Source organism: Stegastes partitus, unplaced genomic scaffold, assembly GCF_000690725.1.
Source record: "Stegastes partitus isolate 25-593 unplaced genomic scaffold, Stegastes_partitus-1.0.2 Scaffold739, whole genome shotgun sequence".
Lineage (NCBI taxonomy): Eukaryota > Metazoa > Chordata > Actinopteri > Pomacentridae > Stegastes > Stegastes partitus.
Genome location: NW_007578470.1, coordinates 265,267 through 287,862, shown reverse-complemented (window position 1 = coordinate 287,862; position 22,596 = coordinate 265,267). Strand labels below are relative to the sequence as shown.

General features: G+C 47.0%; 2 protein-coding genes across 2 annotated transcripts in view; one reads left to right on the top strand and one right to left on the bottom strand.

Annotated features, from left to right (window-relative positions):
- LOC103364297 (zinc finger SWIM domain-containing protein 6) overlaps positions 1 to 16,716 on the bottom strand; it is a 44,840-nt gene extending 28,124 nt beyond the window's left edge. The window contains exon 1 of the mRNA XM_008291363.1: positions 16,284 to 16,716. Coding sequence (XP_008289585.1) covers positions 16,284 to 16,716 — 433 coding nt within the window. The remainder of the gene's footprint in view (positions 1 to 16,283) is intronic.
- A 2,933-nt stretch (positions 16,717 to 19,649) lies between these two features.
- Positions 19,650 to 22,329, top strand: smim15 (small integral membrane protein 15). The gene is made up of 2 exons (XM_008291362.1): positions 19,650 to 19,741; positions 21,624 to 22,329. Exon 2 carries the CDS (start codon positions 21,655 to 21,657, stop codon positions 21,877 to 21,879), a length of 225 nt encoding a protein of 74 aa, XP_008289584.1. The 5' UTR covers positions 19,650 to 19,741; positions 21,624 to 21,654; the 3' UTR covers positions 21,880 to 22,329.
- Positions 22,330 to 22,596: the final 267 nt, after the last annotated feature.

The following is a 22,596-nucleotide window of genomic DNA, read 5'->3' as shown; positions in this document are numbered from 1 at the left end:
GGGAGGGAGGGAGGAGGGAGCGATGGCTCTGAGCCAGTGTTCCTCTGAGCTCAGCACTTCCCCTTTCAGCTCCAGCCAGCCGCCAGTTTGCGTAACGCAGCCCATGCAGCCGTGCTGGCTCGTGTTTAACCCCTTCCTTCCTGGAGTCACTGAGGTCACGCTGGCTGCTCTCTGTTTGCTGGAGCACGCTGCATCCTGGCGTAAAGCTGATGCTGCCTAACTTTCCCTCCCCTTCCCCTTCCCATCCCCAGCCCAGCTCAGGCTGTCCCGTTATAGCACCGAGCACCCTCATAATTCTGCATGATTACCCAACACGGATGGAAACAGATACACACATGAAAAAAAGAAAAAGCGCAGAGAAATAATACTGTACAGGCACTGGAATAAACTGGTTAACCTTTCACGTGTCGCTGTCCTTCTCCACCGTAGCAAGACAATGAACAAAAGCTTGTGTAAACTTGTACGGTAGGTAGATAACCTGTCTGACAGCGACTGGGATTTATAGTGGCATCTCTCTTTGAAGACAAAAGGCACCACAACCACCCAAAACACACACCCATTAATTACAGATTACCAAGCAATTATCCAGGCCACAGACAAATATGCAGCCGACATGCTCACCAGCTTCACACATATCTGTTTGGATTATAGGAATTAGGAGGAGCAACGCACAGGTATCCATTCAGCTCTACATCTCTTGACCTTCCCACAGCTTATGTGGGCCAAAGTGTCCACTAAACACGGAGATGTGACGCCTCAGATGTGGTGCTTCCTCCTTGGAATATAAAAAAAATAAAAAACCCCAGTGAGAAGTGTCATTGCTCACACTAACCACAGCAGACACGGTCCACGGTGGCAGGATGGGCAGAGCGGGGAGAGGTGGGGAGAGGCGAATAAGGGAGGATCTCTCACATTTAATATCGCTTGACATGCGTCATCCAGCATCTCTCAAACAGCCGCTGAGCCTGTGTCAAAGCCGCGGCCCTGTCAGAGAGGCTGCGCACACGTACACACCTTGCACACACACACACACACACACACACACAAATATAAAGACAAAGGCGAATATCTGAGCCACATGGCGCCTTGATAGACGGGCTGTTGCAGAGAACGGGAATAACTGGGATGAAGACAAGCGAGGGGAAAGAGGAGAGCGGTAAGGAGAGGGGGGGGGGAAGCAAGAGAAAGGTTGAATATGTCTCTGCTGAATCAAGGTGGTCGATTCGCTTGCCTGCGGGCTATTCCTGTAAATATTGACGTTGATGTTAGCACCACTCTCTTAAGGATAAGCTATAAAGCAAGGGGGTTAGATTTACTGTGTGCAAACTGTAAGCATCTGAAATCACACGCTACGCTTGGCCTTCTCCGAGTGTGTTGAGGGGAAACGATGAGAGACTTTCAGGGTGAAGAGCTGCAACCACATGAGGGAACTGAGTTCTCTCGGTAGGTTTTTACAGCTCACTCCTCTCTCCCTCTCTCTCTCTCTCTGCTTCTCTTGATGGTTAAGGTTTCCACTCTCAAGCTAAAAGCAGGCAGCTGACATCAAAACCTTCAGAGAGACCCCTATTTCCCAGAAACAGCTCTCGTTTCATGTAAATAGCTGCCTTTCATGGCTACATTGAGATAAATTGCACCCTGCTGGACAAGAGGGAGACAATATTCACCCTGGAGCCTCTTTTGTTGACATCTGTATGTGTTGCCATGACAACACATGTCTGCCCGGCGTGAGGCTGTATGTGCGCGTGTGTGTTTGCATTCAGAGGCTGTATTTGTAGGGGGGGGGCACACACACAAGTGCATACATGTGGGCAAACACAGTGGCGGGGAGGCAGGGAGGAAAAGCGGGCAGGTCTGCACACACAGAAAACAAAAACACAACTACCTCCCTGGGTCTTTGTCAAACACACATAAGCAGGGCCGCACAAAAAAAAAAAAAAGCTCGCAAAGAATAATACCTGAGCGTGACCAAAACATGGATTTAGGTTAGGCTCGCCCCCGACCATCCTGTCCTTGTGGGAGGCTTGCAGGCCCAGAATTTTTATTACTAATCATCCTCGCATTAAAAAAAACACACGCAAAAAAACTAATCCAACTGTGACAGCACCTTTTTTTCAAAAACCTCCAGAGGATGTCCAGTCAACTGGGAATTAATCTGCTAGACGAATGCAATGATGCTTGAATTAATTTTAAAGGAGGTAAAAACAAAAAAAAAAAAAACAAGCAGTCCTCCTAAGGGGTCACTAAGGTAGTGTGATTGCGTGCACACTCTCCAGATTGTTTGGTCAAGTTTGCTTATATTAGCATTTTCATAGATGACAGAAGAATAATCATATCCTTATGCAATTATGCTGATCATGTCTCTTCGGGGACTTGGGAAGTGAAGGGCTATGTCACCTCTGAGACCTCATGAAACAAAGGCCAACTGCTTTGTTTATATTTTATTATGTGCTTGTACTTGGAGATCCTCATTACGATCATTTGGGATGCCAGGCTGCTAAAGGAGGACGAGGACGAAGGAGGGGAGGGGGGTTGATTGGGGATCAAAGGGGGGCGGTTTGTAGGGCACAACTGAGGGGATGCTTGCCCCGGCATTACAGCAGCCAGAAAGAGATTGAGGGTCTGCTTATTAATCATAAAGATGGTAAAGAATATGTGTGCATGTGTGTGAGAGAATCCCCTCCCGTGGGCAAGTCAGCATTCACCCATAAAGTAGGTCAGTGAAATTTGCCCAAATTAGGTCAGTGGCAGTCAATGGGTGCCATCCTGAACAAGAGGAAGAATAAAAAGGGGGTGAGTGAGGGAGATAGAGACGGAGAGAGCGAGAGAGTCTTTAAGGTTAGGAGAGCAGAACCAAGCGGCTTACTTCATCTTAGCTTTTACACTTAGTTAATTACTGTTGTGCTGGTCCATACAAAAAAAAAAAAAAAAATGTACACACACACACAGAGGGAGGAACCGAAGCTCGCCCCAAAGCAGAGAGAGTTCTTTACAACTTCAAGCCCGTCACTATTTCTCTGCTCAAACATCCCCGGTATCAGAATCAGGGCGCATCAAAAGCCCGTTTTGATTGAAAATGCTTTTGAAAAGCAGTCCGATTCGGTTACAGTGCTTAGGTCTGATTATTTAGCACCCCCCTCCTCCCCACTCTACCCCCCTCTAGCTGTTTGGATGATAGCTTCTTTGTCATATGCCTCTGTTTCTTCTAGCTTTTTTTTCGCTCCCTATTTTGAAGAATCCACATCGGGGAGAGAGGTTGTTGTGCGATGTTGCCAATAAATGGCGGTACACAGGAACCTTTGAAGTCTGTGGCACATTGTGATTTGCTTTCATCGTCCCGCATCTGTCAGTCAACAAGAGAAAACGTGACTCCAAAGGAAACTTTTGCTTCCCTTCCTCCCTCCCAATTTCCTCCCCACACATACACACAAAAAAACCCAAAACACAACAACAACAACAAAAAAATGACTACAAAGACAACACGGATGAAAAAGGGCTGTACCGGGCATTATTCAGACAGGAATGGGCTGAATAATAATCGGGGAATAGTTGCAAGGTTTTCCGCCGACGACTGTGATGGTGGTTGAGCTAGTGCAGACTGTTTCCTCCTGCCTGGGCTGTACTGGCCCACTTCCACTCCAAAGGGGGAAGCGTGCATCCTATTGTAGCTGTGGGCTGCACTCTGAACTTTAGTCTGTCAGCCCTCACTCACTCATTGGGCGTCAGAAAGGAAGAGGAGCACTGACATGTGTCTTTCGTGGGCAACGTCTGTTCAGAAGACTGATGGCAGAACCGAGGCCTGCACCTAATCACACAAGCCTGCACCCTCGCTCTGACAGCCGCAGAGGTCGGGGAGGGAGGGGAGGAGAGGAGGGGAGGGGAGGGGGACAGAGGCTCCCTTCCCTGGGCAGCGATCAAACTTGAGCCCCCGGCTTGCCTGGAGATGTGACAAGGCCCACTTCCCCTTTGCCTGCTTTTTCCCCATCCTCCCCCTGCTGCCAATCATGTGTCATATACTTCACACTTCTCGCACGCTTTTGTGCGCTCGGCGCATGTGTTTGCGCCGGGCCTGAGCCTGTCTACACAAGTTAAAGAGATGCACAGAAACGAGAGTCGGGGAGACAAAGAGACACACGAGGAGTCAGGGAGCTTTCGCGGCGAGTGTTGAGCCAGAAACGACCAAATGTACAAGCTGAGCGTGGCTCGGAGTAAAGCGAGCCACAATGAGTTACAGTGACTAACGTTACTAGCCAGAGAGAGAAAGATGCCTGGCTACAGAGGCTGGGTATAGGAGCCAGAGAACTGAACTGCAGCCAACCTGGATGAGGCCTCCGTCCAGATACGTTGGGACAGTACCAGGGGCCCAGCTACAGCCTGTCAGAGCAGCAAGGAGGAGGGAGGGGGGCAAATGAATTAGCAAGTTATACAGAGTGAAAAAACAGAAAAATGAGAAAGAGAGAGGGCAGGCTTATAGGCAAAACAGAGAGAGAAAGAGAAGGGTTTTGAGGCTTTTCAGCTCCGAAGTGGGATGGCGGGGGGATGGTTAGAGGGAACCGCTGAGAGTCAGGCAGAGCTGGAGCCGAGGCTCAGAGGCAGGGCCAGGGCTGAGCTGGGGCTGCTGAGAGAGGAGCCAGGGCTAGAGGCCAGAGGAGGGAGGGAGGGACGCAGGGAAGAGGGGCTGAGAATAGGAGGAGGCTGTGGCAGAGCTGAGGCCGGGGCCGGGGCCAGAGCCAGGGGCCCCAGCTTTAGATTTAGTCAGCTGTTCCCCTGGCCAGCAGCTGGAAGGACGTAGGGAGAGAAAGGGAGGGGAGGAAGCAAGGGAAGACAGCGCAGAGGCTTCATGGGAGAATTTTAACTGGGAAATGGAAAGTGAGAGGAGATGGAGAGGAATAAGGAAGGAGGGGGAAAAAAAAAAAAAACAGTGCAGTGATAGAGAGGCAGAGAGGCAGAGGAGAAAGAGGAGAGAAGGAGGGAGGGGAGAGGGTGGTGGTGCTGGTGGTGGTGGTGGAGGTTTGGAAAGAGGACAGTGGAAAAGCCATTAGATTCCTATGAGAGAGAAAACAGCGCTGAGAGCAGACAGACTGACAGAAGGTGGTTAAGGCTCACTGGCTTCGCAACCACTCTTCCCTTCCTCCCTTACTGGTCCTCCTGCTCCCTCATTCCTTTCTTCCCTCCCTCCATCCATCCGTCCATCCTCCTCCTCTCCTTCCGTCACTGGTGAGCTATTCTCTGGCTGCCTCCTCTCTCTCTCTCTCTCTCTCTCTCAAAGTTGTGCTTCACCAACAGTCCTGCTATTCATTACGCACGACCTGCAGGCATGACCCTGAACACACACCGAGATCCCAAACAGGTGCCCCATACACACATGCACAGAGCAGCGGTGGAAGGGATCACACATTACTGGAGGGGGGAAGATACGCTGGGAGTGTAAGACAGAAGGGCTGAAGTGAGAGGAGGCTGCCTCAGAAGCACCGCGGGACGAACGACAAGGAAAGAAAGGTGGAAAGAAGAAGAAGGAGGAGGAGGAGAGAGAGAAAGATAGGAGGAGAGAGAAAGAAGGCGATGTAATTAAAGCAGAGCGCGTACACACTTTGTTTCCATAAAAGTGGCGAAATGAGATTTGGAGTAGGGTGAGTGAGAGCGAGGGGCGAGGGTTTGCCATGGGGCAAGCAGCCGCTGCTAGCAAAGCACTTTACGGCCTATTATATTCCATTCAGATGGACCAGGCGTCTGGGATAAAAGCATTCAGTCTGTGCCTCAGTGAGTGACTCAGCACTTGGTGCCTTCGCAGGTGGACCCCCTCATAACTACACAATGCATATCAATGAAGTGGCCCACTCGCTGCATATGGATCACTCACTCCCACACCACCTCTGTTTTTTCCCTCCTCTCCCTCCCACCTACACCACCTTTTTTTTTTTTTTCCTCCTCAACCTTTCACACCTCCTCGTGGAAATAGTCTGCCTCTCCGTTGTCGATTGTTAGATTGAAGTAATTCCCGCTGCTCTGCTACATAAAAGACTTGATCAGGACAGCATCCAATAAGGCAGAAAATAAAGAGGACGTGGGAGAGGATGAATGGGAGCGGTGCGCTTCGAAAATAAACCAAAAGGCCCAAACAAACACATCCCCGTGCACATTTCTTGCAGTGCATTCTCCTGCGAGACTTTTACTCAAAATTAGGGGGAGACATTTCTGCCGTGGCTGGAATAGCTGACCCACCTCCTCTCCTCCCTTTTCCTCTCATTTAGTCTTGAGACGCTAGACAGCTCCCCCCTCCTCCTCCTTCTATTGCTTCCTCTCCATCACTCTCTTGTCTCTCTACGGCTCTACCTCCACCCATCTGCCCTTTCGTCTTCGTTCTACCTCTGCGCCGCTCCATCCCCTTCTCTCCTCCCCTTGGTAGTGGTTAATGGCACAGGGATCCAGCATGGAATATAGATCAGTGCGAGATGGATGGGGCACCAGGAGCTCCGGCCAGTCCCGTAGGTCCCAGACCAAAGATTAACTAAATATTAGCTGACAGGAAGAGAGAGAGGCAGGGACACAGCTGCAGCTGCTAGTGCCACTGCTGGCAGAACAAACGACGGAGACTGTTTTTAACCCCCTTTGCTCCTGGGAGAGAGGCAGACACATGCAATAAACACACAAGAGATGCAAAAATACACACGGCGCATTGGGGCAAACATACTGCCATGCACGCATACGCGCAAGGCTATCAGAGGCACCCTGGGAGAAGAAGTCCACTAATCACATTCTCTCCTCCCCCTCTCTGCCCTGCCAAGGCGGATGGCGAGGGGGAAAAAAAAGGAATAAATCTTTATTAGGCAATGTGTCCCTGCTTTATCGATCGCTTCGCTCCTTCCCTCCCCGTCTCCCTCTCCACCCCCCTCTCTTTCTCTCCCCTCCTTTTGTTATTTTAGGCGTGTGTCTGCCATCCAGTTCAATTGAGTCAGGGTGTACATCAGAGAGGACCATTACCCACGTCTCCCTGGGCTGGCCTGTCACTGGCTGTGAGGGGGGTATGGGGTGAGGTGATGTAGCCACCCAGGAGGGACAGCTAGCCGGCTAACAGCTACCCAGCCAGACAGCCGGGGAGACAGATAGGAAGAGTTTGGGCGAGAAACGCAGACGGACGGGGAGCAGCGGCGGACAGTCATCCTCAACGATGTCAAGCACTGGTAGCTTCACCTACACATAAGCCGGTGAGCTGAACGTAGCATGATTTATGGTGCTAATTTCCACTATGGCCACATAAGGCTTCCAATAAAGCACCCCCCAAAATCCAAATTCAACATCAATTCAGATTCAAACCCATCACCCAGGATGCTGCAGTGCAATAAACATCGACAGCGTCATTGATCAAGACACTGAACCGTGCGTCTGACACGTTCAGTTGAAATCAGTGACACACATATAAAAGCTATTGACATTTCTGACGAGCGTAGCATGTCAGAACCCCACCGAGGTTCCAGGGAGGTCCTCCGAACCTGGAAAACATCGCGGAAAGACACCCCAGCAAATAGGCCGAGCGGCGTTTCTCTCGTAATTCCAGACAGCGGTAAACACAGAGCTTCTAAATGTAGAAACAGCGATAGCCCCTGAGGTCTGGATGCAGACGAGCGCCGAGCACAACACAGGGAGCCGGAGTTAGCTAGCCAGCTAGCCTTCTTCTGGGAGTTTAGACACAGGAAGCACTATGGAAACATGCCGTATCTAGATAGGGGCAGAGTAAATACAATAATGGTTTCTATTGCGTGGCTTGGGAAATGAAACTGGAAAATTGAGAAGGGGAGAAATGGAGAGCATGACAGCTTATAAACACAAGGAGGGAATGCATGAAAGAAAAAAGGGAGGGATAGGCAAAGGGTATGGAGCGATCAGGAGTAAAGGAGCAAGGAAGTAAAACGACAAGACGATACAGGGCAGGAATGAAAAAAAACACAAGCAAGAAAATGAGCAAGAAAGAACTCCTTCAAGACAAAACTCTTTAGAAGGGCAAACTAAATTCCATAGTCAGTTGAAAGCCTTCCTCTCCTTCCCTTTGAATCTCTCTCATTCTCTTTCTTTGTCTGTCTCTCTGTCTCTCATGCCTGGAGAGCTTTTCGAGCTCTATTCAGCCCCGCTCTGCCACAGAGCAATGAATGCATGTCTCACATGCCACACAGCCACGACATCGCCGGACTGGGCACAGCCAGAGGCACCTTGCACTCTCAGGACCTCCTCCTCCACATAGCTCACACGGCACTTGAGCCTGCCGGGCAAGAAAAGAGAAGGGAGTGACCACCTCCCTCCCCCCTCCGCCCGGCTCACCTCGGCCTCTCAATCTGGCTCAGATTCCCGATTGTTCCACAAAAGGACAACAAAACCGGGCATGTTCATTGTCCCCTCTCGGGCGGATCTCTCAGGTGAGAAATTGCTTATTGGAACGTGCAAAAGACACATGCACACATTCAATCAGGCAGGCAATCTTTCGCTTTAGTCAGGTGCTATTTATTGGAAAACAATAATGTGAGCATGGGTCCGTCTTTCAAGCAGAGCAATCAGCCACTGGAGGGACATTCTGACCAGATTGACCTCTGACTTTAGTAAATCCCTAGGGGTCAAGTGAAAAGGTCAACATTGGGCCGGCTCGATGATGGGGGAGGGACCAGTCAATGAGTGAACACCTCTGTCAGAGGCTGTGTGTGTGCAGCAGGGGTCAGCGGCAGGTAAACCCTCATCCTTTGCTGTTGTTTATTCTAAGGCGCCTAGTCACTGGCGCCCCGGCACTGCGAGGCAAGTGGTGCGTCTTGAGGCATGTGTGCGAGTGTGTGTGTGTGTGCGTTCGTGCAAGAGTGGAAATGAGATAGGGTGGGAATGATGACAGACGGGAATGTCATCCACCCTCTTATCATTAACATGCCTCACCTTTATTCAGCCTGACACACAGCCATAAATACGCTCACTGAGCCATTAACACACAAAGTCATACACGCGCACACGCTCGCATTCACACACAAATAAGATCGAGCGGAGAGAGTCTCCATTTACTTTTGAAGCCGTGCAAGTATTCGAAGAAGCATACGTTATTCCTGGAAGCAGCTCGACAGAGTGAACCCACCCGACAATCATTTACAACAACATCCAGAGTTAAAGGTGATTTGCCAGGACACAGAGAAATCCTTTCGACCTTGGTGGCCTTTTGTTTTTTTAATCAGAAAGCTATTAAGTTAGTTTAATATAGATAAATATGAAGAAGTCTGTAAGCACTGCAAGCAAAAGGCAAGAAGTTCTTCACTTTACCTTGTTCGGGATAGATCATAATGATTGGATTTAATCTGGGACAAGAGCAGATAACTTTCTACTCTCTAAGCAAAGTGTACACTGATTATGTGCACACACACACACACACACACACACAAATGCACAGAGCAACACACACAATCATCTTTAGCCTTTGGGCTGATCCAAAGCTGTTTGGCTTCTGGGGAAAAACAGCTGTTGACCAAACTGCACAGAGAGACTCTGTTCTGTGGCGACAGTGAAAGCATGTGTGGTGTGTAGTCCTCAGCACACATTCTCATACTAACTTCATGTGCATGCATACATGTAAGGCCCACACACACACACACACAAACACAAACACACACTCTATTTACGTACACTGAACCCCTTCACTGCAGTAAGCAGAGTCTTGGACTGTTTTGTGCTTATTTCAGCAGCCCATTGGTGCAAAGAGGAATTCATTTTAAAAAAAAAGTGAAAGGGAGAATCAGGAGAACGCTGAGTGGTGCATTCCCCTGTTGTTATTATTGCCAAATCGAAGAGAGAAGGGCGGCTGGTAATAAAAGTCATTAAATGAAATAGAAAAAACGTCTTTTAATAGGGCCTTGTCATTGTGGATTTAGTAGCCTTTCTATCGCCTGCTCCCTGCGCTTCGTTCCCTATACCGACGGAGAAGAGGAGGCCAGGAGCTCTGTGGAAGGAGGACTGGATTCCTAGACAGAGTCAGCCAGCCGAGGAGCTGTGCTGACGCACACCCAGCAGCCACAGTCTGGGACAGGAGACAAGTCAAGCTGGAACGGGGACTGGGGCAGACGTTATAGAGCTCATGCTGGAACTTTATTACTCTTGCTGGTTTATTTTAACAAGGGCCAACACACGCTGATCTTGTACATTGAGCGCCTCTGAAAATGTGCCAGTATTAGTGTGCAGGGTAATTTTCAAGAGAGGCCTTTGAGCATCTGGTGATAGGCCTGGCAGTGTGGCTGATGCAAGGCAGCGAGGGCCAGACCTGGGGATGGTAATTTAAGAGGGGCAGAGAGGAAACTGAACAGCTATGTCTAGGACCAGGAATGGGACAGGGGGACAGAGGTTGGCTCCAGTCAGGTAGAAGGACTGGAAATGAGGCGCACAGACGTGAGTCCGAGCTGGAGATGGTATGACCGTCTAACCTTTGGTACGGTCCTGAAAATGTGAAGAGCAGAAGACCATTATAACTGGGTGTAGAAGATGGAACATGGCTGGCTACAGAAAGTTATGGTCTGTGGTGGGAATCGTCTATCTAGAGGCACATCTGGGTCTGCGACTGAGTTTGGTTAGTGTTTTGGAGTCGAGGCTGTAACAAGCATTGGGACCTTCTGGAAAATTCTGACATGCCGGGAACACTGACATAGCGAGCAGAAGAGCCATCTATGGTCATCTATCACTCAACGGGTGCAGCATGGCATTGTCAGAGTTTGCTTTATGGGTTCCATCCTTGAGGGGGCCACCCAGACTGAAAACTGGCTCTGGTAGACTGTTTGTGATTGAAGGAGGAAACTGAGCTTAAGCTGAAACTCATTATGAGCAGAATGAAAGTAATTACCACGTAAACACATTTCAGATTTACAGTGATGCTCTTGCGACTTTCACTTTAGGTGGCGAATATTCCAGTTCTACTGGTGGGGGGGGGGGACAAAAACTCATTTTCCCGGATGTTTCGTAACTCCGGATAGAATCTAGGATCAAGCGACATTAGGCGATAAACAACCGCGATATCAAACCCAGAATATTAAAAGACATAAACAAAACACAATCTTTCGTCTATGCAATCATTCGCGCGGCCACATTTGCATTTACAGACACACTCTCGCACAAAGAAAGACAAAGCTACGGTGTTTCCATTACACAAGGCCTGAAAGGTATCCTATCTTCTTTCCGCTCCGCCAACATAATGGGACAAAGGCCTGGAATCTGCCTGTCCCGGTCTCTCAGATACACTCAGCCTGAGAGAGCACCTTCACCAGAGACTCCACGGCTCCTCACATGGATGCAGTCGCTGCCCCTCTCTCTCTCTCTCTCTCTCTCTCCGTCTCCCTCTTGGACAGCCAGATGTTTACACTAGCTCTGGGCTCAGCCATGTTTCCATGACGATACAAGCCCAGGGTTAGTCACATGCCTAGGGGTAGACCTGAGGCACCGGATCCAGGATCACTGCTCCATCAACACGCTCACCTTGGAGCTCGGTCCACAGACGACATCTGATCACCCGACTTTACGGTTTACTTTCACAGATTCCTCTGAAGGAACTTCTTCTGCTTGGCTTATTGTTCAGAATAACACGAGACATTTGTGGGGAATATTTTTTTTTTAAATGCCCCTGAGTTGTATTGTGTCAGCGGTTCTTTAAGTCCTAAGTCACAAGCTGAGCCTCTTTACAACATATTGGTTTCCCGGCATATTCGGAAGCGCTCTGTCTCTCTGTCTTTGGTGGTAGGCATGTGGGCTCATTCTCGACGGGCATTGTAAAAAGATAAAGGAACTCTCTAACCTAACAGGAAAATAAAACCAGATCCACCCACATGAAAAGAAACAGCCCACACACAAACACAAAGAATAAGCCCTCACCCACCGAAAAAAAAACTCCACTCAGCCTGATAGCGTCTTGCAGGCGACATGCTCATGCAAGATTTACGTTTCGCATCTTAAATTCTGCACCTTCGTGGACAAAATGCTTGAGATGTCGATGTGGGTCCTCGAGAAGCCCTTTGAAAGGCCTTGTGAATTCAGAGTTCAAAAAAGTGCAGAGGAAAAAATGTGCGTGTGTGTGTGTGTGTGTGTGCACACGAGTGTGTTCTTGCGCAAACAAGCTCAGTGTTACTTCAACTTAGTAAGTGGCACAGATTTCTCCTTGGCATTTGGCTTACTGCTTTTTTCGCACAAACAATAACCTAGTGTGTGCAAATATTCTTTGTTTTATCGGCCCCCTTTGTTTTGCTGGTGCTGCCTGTGTGTGTGTGTGTCGTATTGTTTGGTATTGTTACAGTTCTGCCTGAAAGCTAAGCACATATGCAATGTAAAGTCACGAGAAACTACATGTGGCTCCACAGCTCCTCTGTCAACCCACCCAGAGCGTGTCTTTAAGGAGGGAAAAACATAAGAATCAAAAGAGTCTGTGTTATGATTTTCTCCATCAGCGTTACAAAAAAAAAAAAAAAGGAATAGGTTAAAACGCAGGGAACCACCTGCCTGGTTGTTATTTCACCGTTTCATTGACATCATGATAAAAAGAGAGTGAGAGAGAGTAGATGACGCAGAAACCTAATTAAGATTCTCCAGAGCGTGAACAAATTAACCTGAGTTATGAGCATGCAGAAGCAAAAGACAGACACACACACACACGTATGCACGCACAAACACGTGCGCGCACACACATCAATTTGTCTCTGAAATAGGTGGAGCAGGGGAGGATGACATTCACACTCAAACAGGCATGACTGCCATGGACATCCAGGGATATTTTAGGCAGGGGAAAGGCAAAATATTACAGGCTATCTAGTCCAACAACACCACCATGGAAAATACACTAAAATAGTCTACAGGATATGCGTATCTTCTTTCATTCTCGTTGAATTTAAAGCAGCCTGCAAAGCGTCCACCCCATCACTCAGATTTGGGGCAGCAGCATGATAAAATGACATGTAGCTTCGTGAGAAAAAATTAGCCTAACAAGGAGAGCTGGATAAAGAGGCTGTAGCATGTAGCCTATGCTAATGACATTGCAGAGAGCGACATATGCCAGGCATCAGTATGTCACTCCTTAGGGACATGGGGCTTACGGTAACAGGATAGTAAGAGTGAGGTGGTGGTGCGAGTGTGTGTGTTGGTGGGTGTTATGTTTTTTTTTTCTTCCCCTACCTCCCAGCACAAAGCCTCAGAGGTTTGGGAGGGTTAGAAATATGGGAACGAGGGGGTCAAAGGGAGGAGGAGCAGGACAGTACATGTTGTGAATAAATGACAGCAGAGGGGATGAACTTGACCCAGACTGGAGGACTGAAACAGGAAGGAGGGTAATGAAGTGCAAACATGCTTTGTCATGCCATGTTAGAGCCATAGGATTAGAATTCTATAATTAGAGGACGGGGCTCCATAATGCTAGCCTTCCTTTCAGCATGATGAGCTGCTGAGTCTAAATTACACAAGGGGACCGGAGAACAGATGCTGTGATCAGAACAGGCAGGTCTGGAAGTTTTCTATACCAGCAAATGATGCTCAGTTACCACACGGCACGGGCTGATTGACAAGCTAAAGATAACGGAAACTTGGCACGCCGGCGAGATTTACTGATATTTCTGTGATCAGCTCATGACAATGTAATTTCTGTGACAGACAGCTGACGTTGTGGGACCGTTCTCCAAACCAACATGCATATTTAATTCGATTCATTTGCAGTTTTTAATGTATTATTGCACACAGAAGCCCTTCTCGCACAGGTTGAGGTTAGGTGTGCGTTCAACTACCTGTTCGGCGGCTCACAAATTCATCAGCGATTCGACAGCAGAAGGAGTGCAAGAGGGCTGGAGCTGGGCTGGTATAAGGCTGCTATAATCGAGGAGCAGTGGACTGCTAGATAACACTTGCATTCATATATGAATATTTATCTCAAAAGCTGGCATTGGAACAGATGAGCTCGCATGGGAGAGAGAACAACCCATCTATCTCACTCTCTGCCTTTTTCTGCGCTTCATTCTTTACTTTCATACATCCCCCTTCTCTTGCAATCACCATTTCAATGCTTCTTTCCTCTTTTGCATTTTCCACCCACATTTTCCCTCTAGGCTTCCCCTCTTTTTCTTGATATCACCCGATCTATTGCTCTTCCCCTTAAACGCCACCCCCCTATCCATTCCCTCCATAGCACTGATGTATGGAAAGAGATGGAGGGAAAAAAGGAAAAAGCGTGTGATTAATGTCTTTGAGAAAAAGATAAATAATCACAGGAGACTGGGGGCTGGTAGTTGGCCTTAGGGGAGTAAATATGGAGAGTTTTATAGCTGCTCACTTGGGAGAGAGGGAGGTGGAGGAGGAGACGGGAGGGGAAGGAGAGGAATACAGCGACAGCAGATCCATTCAAGTATATTAGCTTTTCCCCCCCATACACAATAACCTCCGCATCTATTCTATTGCTCTACTGTCTTTCATCATCAACACTGAATCCCATCCCACTGACAGCAAACACACAGGCAAGAAGCCACACAAAGCCATGCATGCATGCATGCTTGTGTGCACACACACACACACACACAACCTCACAACCACCCTGCACACTTTTTTTTTTCCAGGCCAGACCCACTGTATGTGTTTGATGGGCCAATACATGTGGTGTGTGATGTGGTTGACAGCCCCCTCCCATGCTGCCCTGCTTTTAAGCCCTCATCCTCCAGTGGCTGCCTGTCCCCTGGAGTAGATTGCATCTTTTATTTATCATTTTCTCTTCCTTGGCTTTATCTTCCCCAGCTAAGAAAAAAAAAAAAGAGAAAAATTCTGGGGCGAAAATTGCAATCAGCATAACATGCCCTCCTCCTGCTGTGTACTCGCCTGTCATTCTCCACTCTCTGTGAGCATGCAGGATGAGACTGACAGCCCATGCAGACGAGGACACACACACAGACGCATGTACAATCCCCCCTCTGTGTTTATCAAACCCCTGCACACACTGACACACATACTCTTTCTATCTCACACACACACACAGAGAAACACACACATGGCCACAAAAAAATGACCTTGTTAACCCGTTTGTCACTATCTCAGAGTATTTTCCAAAGCACACACACATATCTCCTCAGTGACGCCCCGCACTTTTATATTTTACCCCGTGCTGAGTGTTTAGCTTCCTAAAGCCCCAAAAGAGTGAGCACATAAATGAGCCTAATGCTGGGGAATCTGGTAAACAGGGCCAGAGAGGGAGGGAGAGAGCTGCCTGCCTGTCTGCCTGCTCCATGGCTACTATTGTGCACTGCACATTCTCTGAGCCCACAAGAGCTGAAGCCATCTCCACACAGATTCTTTGGAGGGATAGTAAGCCAAGAAGTGAGAGAGGAAGAGGGAACAAGGGAGAGAGATAGAGAGGGTGAGGGAGGGAGGGGAGGAGGAAGAAGATCATGCATAAAATCTTGTTTGCAGAATGCATTAAGATTCAGATGAACTGGGGAGGCTAATGGGATTAGAATCCTGAACCGTTTCCAAGGGTGGGGAGTCGGATTGACAGCTGAGTCTATTGCACTGACGAATGCAGTGAAATATTGTGGCTCTGGCAAAGGCAGCCAGCCAGGCAGGCAGGCAGGCAGGCAGGCAGGCAGGCAGGGGGTTGCTGAGCCTACAGCACCTCTGTTTACTCCAAGCTTCACCCACAAATAATGCAGCTGAGGGGAAGGGAAGAGGGGGTAAAAAAAAAAAATAATGTGCATCTTTGCTCTTACAGGGTGCATATAGCTGGGGCTTTAAGTGAATATTGGGGGAAGGCAAGCAGAAAAAGCTTCAGTCTGTCTCACAAAGGTGTTTGGCAAACAAAATAGAAGCACTGTGGCTTTAAATCACCGTCCCTCCCACCCTTTCTAAATATCGTCTATTTAGCCAGCGGTGAAAAGATATAGGGGGCTTTTGTCTGCGTACCCATTGGTGGGGGCATGGAGAGCTGGAAAGACACAAAAATAGGAACAAAGTGCTAAGCTTCCAATTGGGATGGCTCTGGGCCATTCAATGCGCGCAGCTCAGTGGGTAAAAACAAGAAGAAGTGGGCTACTATTACGGGCTTATCTGAAAATAGGCTATTCTCACACAGCTATAGGGTAGACTGGTGTGGAAATACCCTGCATTGTTTATAATAGACGAGGCAATGGAAGGCGAACACAAGCCCTTTAAAAAGTCTGGCGTGGCTCCGTGGAAAAGACAAACAGAGCGAGTTTAGAGGGTTTTTTTTGTTTTTTTTCGTTTATCACGCTCTGTTTTCCTGCGTTATTGTAACGTTATGGTCCACTCACCGACTTGCAATACGTTGTCCACCCAGCCACCCTCCAGCAGAGTGACACCCCGTAGGAAAGGCAGCTGGGTCTCGTCATTATTGTCCCCGCTAGTTCCACTTTCCTCTCCTCCGGCGTTGAAAGAGGAATACATACAGATCTCCTTCTCGCTTCTCGGGAATGACCAGTATACGATCCTCCGCTGGACGGGCTCCGGGATCCTCTCGAACCGCTCCTCCACCCTCTGGAACGGCCACTTCTCCGCGACTCTGCGCGCCGCGATGTCGAGCAACGACTCGGGGTTGTGCGTTTTTCCATTTCCCGACCCTCCCGGAGCGGACCCCGCGCCGCCACACAGGACTCCTCCAGCCCGCTGCCCCTGCCTGCATGCCGGGTTGTAGCCGGGCCGGCAGCAGAGCCGCTTGGCTGGGGGCTGCTGGACTCGCTCGGCCATGATCGCACCGCTTCCAACCTGAAGCGCAGTTCCTCTCCGATCATATAAACGGGATAAGGAAGAGAAAAGGGCAATCTCGCACCGATTGTTTGCCGTACATGGAGAGACTGCCCTTATTTGGAAAGGTGGGCGGCGCCAGCGAGTTCCGTGAAGTCCTTTGTGTTGTCAAAGTAACCGGGAGGGGCGGGATCCTGGAGCGCAGCCAGCGCACGAGTGGCGCTATAAAAGGAACTGGAGGCGGAATTCCCGAACGTCGGCAAATCCTTTGTGAAGCCGTCCGGGAGCGCGAGGGCGGAGCCCCGGCGGCCGACGGCCTTTGAAGTTTCCTTCTTATTTGAGTTTAAAGGCGGGGACTTAATCCAGGGGCGGCCTCGCAGTTTCCCACAGGGGTAAAAGGGGGCAGGAAAGCTGACTTTTTTTTCCTTTGGAGCCTGAGCTACCACCCCGGGCTCCAGCTTCTTCAATAACAACTTGATGGTTGTTTTCGAGGCTTTAGTCCAAAAGGACTCTCAGCTGTCAGAGGCAGAAAAGGCCGTGGGAGGAGGAACATGAAAATATGAAGCTGGACATGCTTGTCCTCTGTAGTCACATCAGTCATTCTGGGCAGCTGTTTGGCTTACCATGCTGCAGCCTATGGACAATTAATCAAACACACCCTGAAAGACAAGCGCTCCCTCTTTCTCTACGTCTATTTATCTTTATTTTAAAGGGGCCCTCCACAGATTTTACACATGAAGATCAGTGTTCTTGGCAATGTGTGAAAGCAGGTCTGTGGCTTGGAAAGTGATCTCCCTTAAATCTTAGAAAATAACCCTGATTGAGACTTTCATTATTCCATCAGAAAGCCTCGTACCAACTGAGGTGTATGAAAGATGTGGTAATTTACCAGACATAAGGCTCAATGATCCCACCAAGTTACCTGATGTGACCTGCAGGTAGACCTGTGTTTTTGCAGTTTGACCCCTGCTTTAGACATCAGATCAGATATCGAGGCATGATCCACTGATTCTGGCCGTTGTTTATTTAGGCTCTTTCAAGTCCTCCAGCTTTATGAAACTCTAAATTGATTGAGCAACGATTTAAAAGCATCCCTTCATGTTTTCTACTCACTCCAGTACTTGGGTCTATCAACAGAAAAAAAAAAAGATATTGGAAATTCCTCTAGGTCTTGCCAAGCCTAGTGTTTTTTCCCCCCTCTCTCCTATAACACACAAACTAGTGGAGCTAGTTAACTATAAATTGTGGTGCAGCCATTTTATGGTCCCCCACCCTGTCTGGTGATAATGTTAGTTCCATAGCTGTGTCATGAATAGGGGGCCCACTTCTGTTGGAGTAAAATACTCATCAGGGGTTAGGGTGTGGTTGCATTGCCCATCCGCTGGATCTCGCTGCTTGATGAGACATAACAGCAGCTAATAATTATCGGCATGTAACAAACAAAAAAAAAGCCACCAGGTCGGGGTTGTTTTTTTCTAAATTGTCTATAAAAGTTAGCCAAAAGTATGCTGGTAAACCAGAATGTGTGTTTGCAATGTGTCAGTCCGCTGCATGTGTTCCCAGCTGCCCCTCTCCTTCCTCTGTGAGTAGGTCTAAAAGGCTGGCCTTTGAACTGCTCTGAAAGTGATCCATGCCGTATGGACAGAGCAGATGTGGCCTAACCTGATTTGGTTTCAATACTTCCCCACAGGAAGTTCACAAAGCCAGCAGGTCTTCCTTTGTGATGTTAGTCATTTTTCTCATAGGGCCAGAGCAGCCTTTTGCTTTTTTTTAAAGCTCAGTTATTGCCTTGTAATTTTCTTTATTCTTCCGATAGAGCAGTTCCACGTAATTAGACTTTTCAGCAGCAACTGGATAACATCTGATTATATATCCAGTTACAAAGTGGACTACACTGTGCTTTTTTGAGAGTGTTTGTGAAGTATCATATTCAATATTTGACTTTATCCAGAATACATGCTTCTGGCAGCGATGTTTTTGATATTATTATCAAAATTGGTCATAATCACATTCATTCAGTCATAAAGCACCTCTTTTTTTATATAACTGAAACCTACATCTTAAATTTTTCATCCTAAATAAGTCAAATAAATGTTATATCACTTTATGCAACATGCTCTTGTTTCTAAAGTATGTTTAATATTAAGAATTAAAAGAGGAAGAGCAACATCCATAACAATAAAACTAGAGTTATTGCCTCTCTGTGTTTATTACAGCTGCTTGCATCTATTGTTCTGCATGCACATTTGTTGTACAGTTTAGTACCTTTACTGGACGTTCTAAACCCTTCGGCCTGCTCCTGTCAAGCAGTTTAATGTGTGGACACTGATGAGTTTAATTTTCAAAAGCAATATGAAGAGAGATACATTATCTGCTGTTTAATGTGAAGTTTTCTTGTAGGGCACTGGGCACATTGCTCAAGCTGGAAATGATGTGAGTCAGCATCACAACGCAGTCTCTTTTAACCACACAGGGCCCGATGACTTAACATAAAATCCTGATAATTTGGTTAATATAGTCAATCAAAGCGTCAAAACGCTTCCAAAAGGCAAAAGACAGTGTAGCTCAGTATTAATTTTAATGTATTTAGAGTCTGTCCTCTTTCTGATTGTTTATATACTGTAAAAAGAGCCTTCTCAGGCTAAAGGACTACATTTCCCATCTTCTAATAAACGCGTCATATTCAATCACGAGCAGGAAGTTGTGCTGCATTCACTTACCATTGGTTAAACTGATGTTGGAAACACTCGGAAGTGGGGAAACGACCACAAAATGCTGCCAGCGACGAAATAATCACTTGGTGAAAACGATGCCAGATATGCCAACAAATTATTGACTACAGACTAAGTGTTATGGCTACAATGCACGAACGCTGCCAAGTGAGAAAAAGAGCGCCTTTGCTCATTTACGAATTTTTCCGACATTACCTGAATGCCACATTAGTAAGATCCACACCAGTTACACTTCCCGGAACAGGGAGGAGCCGATAGTTCTCATCGTGGATATATACACACATTTCTACACTTTGGTAAGTTTATTCATGATTTATAGTGCGGTTTATACCACCACTGACCCAAACAAAAACACAGATTCGATATTTTGTCGTATTCACGCGCATTACTGTCGAGCTGTTTAGCCGAGACTCAGCGCTCTTGCTCCTCAAAGTTAGGCCGTTATGGATGGGTGGCTTAGCTAGCGGTTGTAGAAATGAAACTAAATCTTTTGGTCACATTTCCAAAATACATATCTATTCATATTAACAGACGAGACAAAAGTTTAAGCTTAGCTTGTTGGTTTAGGACCGTAGCTAGAGTAAATGGTTCATAATCGCTTTCCAGTACAGTTATCGTATGCTAGCTGCGACACCGATGGATGCTAGTTAGCCGATGGAGACATAGCAGTGACTTCCACTGAGTAGCTGAATAAAAACCACACAGCTGAATCAGTTTGTTATAAAAGTGATGCCAGTGGACAAAACTCTCATAACCGGAATCGTTTTCAAAATCTAATGTAATCTCTCTCTCTTAGTTTAACCGGAATAAAAGCACTAAGTAGCGGTTTGGCTAACTAGTTGTCTCTCATGTGTGACTATAATCACTGGACCGTTAGCTTAAAGAGGGGCTGTTGTTTAGCATCTGATCGTTCAGTAATTTCAGGTTTTTTTGTTTGTTTGGACAATTTTATTAAACTTTGTAATTTGTTAAACAAAAACTGCTAAGTCAGGTGTTTTTTCCCTCCCCTCCCCCGGATATAATTTCGAAATGCTTGAGAGCACCAGTTCAAACTGATTCCAGATGGCTCTTGTTTTATATCTATTATCAAACTCTAGAGTATTACAGTAAATACCCCCAGACTTTCCCCAGTCTTAGTTTTCATGATGTTTTGTTACTCATCAGAGATGCCTAATCCTCCAGAATGACACTAAATCCAGTTGCGTTTGACTCACCAGTACTGGATATCCGACTACTGCTGCTATTTCACTTTCATCATGCAGTCCAGGGTGTAGATAGATAGATAGATAGACAGACTTTATTGTCTGTCCCAAATAGTGACAGAAGTTCTTCTTTGACAAGGCTCCAACAATAAAAATACAACACATATAAACACACACTTAAGACACAAGTTCACAAAGCCCAGACGTCTAGTAGTTAAAAAGAAAGCTGAGCATCAGCTGAGCTTTGAGTTGAATTTTAATACATACATTTACTCAAAGCAGGATGTTCTTGCGACTATGTGTTTGGTCGAGACATATGAGTGTTTATACATTTGTCCTGTCAGAGATTTTCCCATACTTTTCAACAGGTTACACAAAATTACACTATATGGCAACACTAATAATGCAATAAGTGTATTGGCTCATTTTGCACTCTGTTGCAAATTGCTCAGCGGAATGGCTTCATAGCAATGTTGGATTTTTTTCCCTTGCGTCAATGTGAGAAAGTCCCTTATCTCGTCAGTTATTAACTTTGCTGATGAGCCAGAAAAAATTGTGCACGTGTCAAGTTTAGAGCCGTGACTAATGATCGATGAATCTGTGTTGATTTATTTTTATTTCTTATTAAATGTAAGAAGATAGTGAACCTTTTGCTGCTTTGCGTATCCAACAATACAAAGCCAACAGGCACTCAGTTAAAGGGATTTACAAAATAACCAAGTGTTACATTTTTCCCTAATAAAACTGATTGTACATTTTTGATTTCAGTTTTTAATCACTTGTGTGGTTGATCAATCCCTGAATTATGTCTCAGTTGATTTTCCTGTCAAAGCACTACATCTTTGTATATGTTGTTGACAATTTGGAAATTGCGTACACTGTGAAAGTAGATGATGTCCATAATGTTTAATTCCTCACTTATAATATCTTTACTAGCAGACAGCTCTTGTAATTTACAGCTTTCTCTCTTACTCAGGTTTGAACAAGGCTCATCGTTGCTGAGCAGGATGATTGACGTCCGAGCATGGGCAGAGTACGTGGTGGAGTGGGCTGCCAAAGACCCCTACGGTTTCCTCACCACTGTCATACTGGCGCTCACCCCTCTCTTCATTGCCAGCGCACTGCTGTCCTGGAAACTGGCCAAGATGATCGAGGCACGTGACCGCGAACAGAAGAAAAAGCAGAAACGTCAGGAAAACATAGCCAAAGCCAAGAGGACCAAGAAAGACTGAGCCTGTGAGGGGCAGGATGAGGGCATAAAAAAGGACGAGCAGCCATCACGCTCACAGCCATCCTTATTCCAAACAATGACACGGTGCCCTTCCTTGTCCCGGCCCTACTGTCAGCACAGGGCCACTACGCCTAATGTCCGGGGTAGGAGGGGGGGACGCTGGGCCCACAGACTTGACAGTGCTGAGATGGACAGTACTGCCCGGAGGAGGCTTGTCCCAGTGGGACTTTGGTCAGCAAGAGCGCAGTGGTCATCTGTATGATGTCTTTTATACAGAGATCCGCTGTTATACTGTGCAGCTGTTGCAACACCTTGCATTCCATTGTTAGCATCCCTGCTCTGCAGACTTGATCATTTAATGAACACATTGGAACTTTTTAAACTCAGTCACTTTCAAGTTATCCAAATTCTTACTTTCTGGTCAATAAAGTTTTCATGATTGATAAGAAAACTTTCTCTTTATGGATTTAATATTGGATTCTAAAAGTCTCACAAATGCTTTTAATTTAACGCCCATACAAACTATTTACCTACTCATGTTTTTCCTTTTTTTAAATTACTGATCACTGAACCAGAGTGCCTAATTAGATTTCTATGTACTGATCAACAGAAAAGAAATTCATCAGAATTAAGCACAGGTCTGGAGCAGCCGCTTGTCTTTAGGTGGTCCATACATTACATAAACGTAGCAGTACACAATAAGAATGTAATAACACCA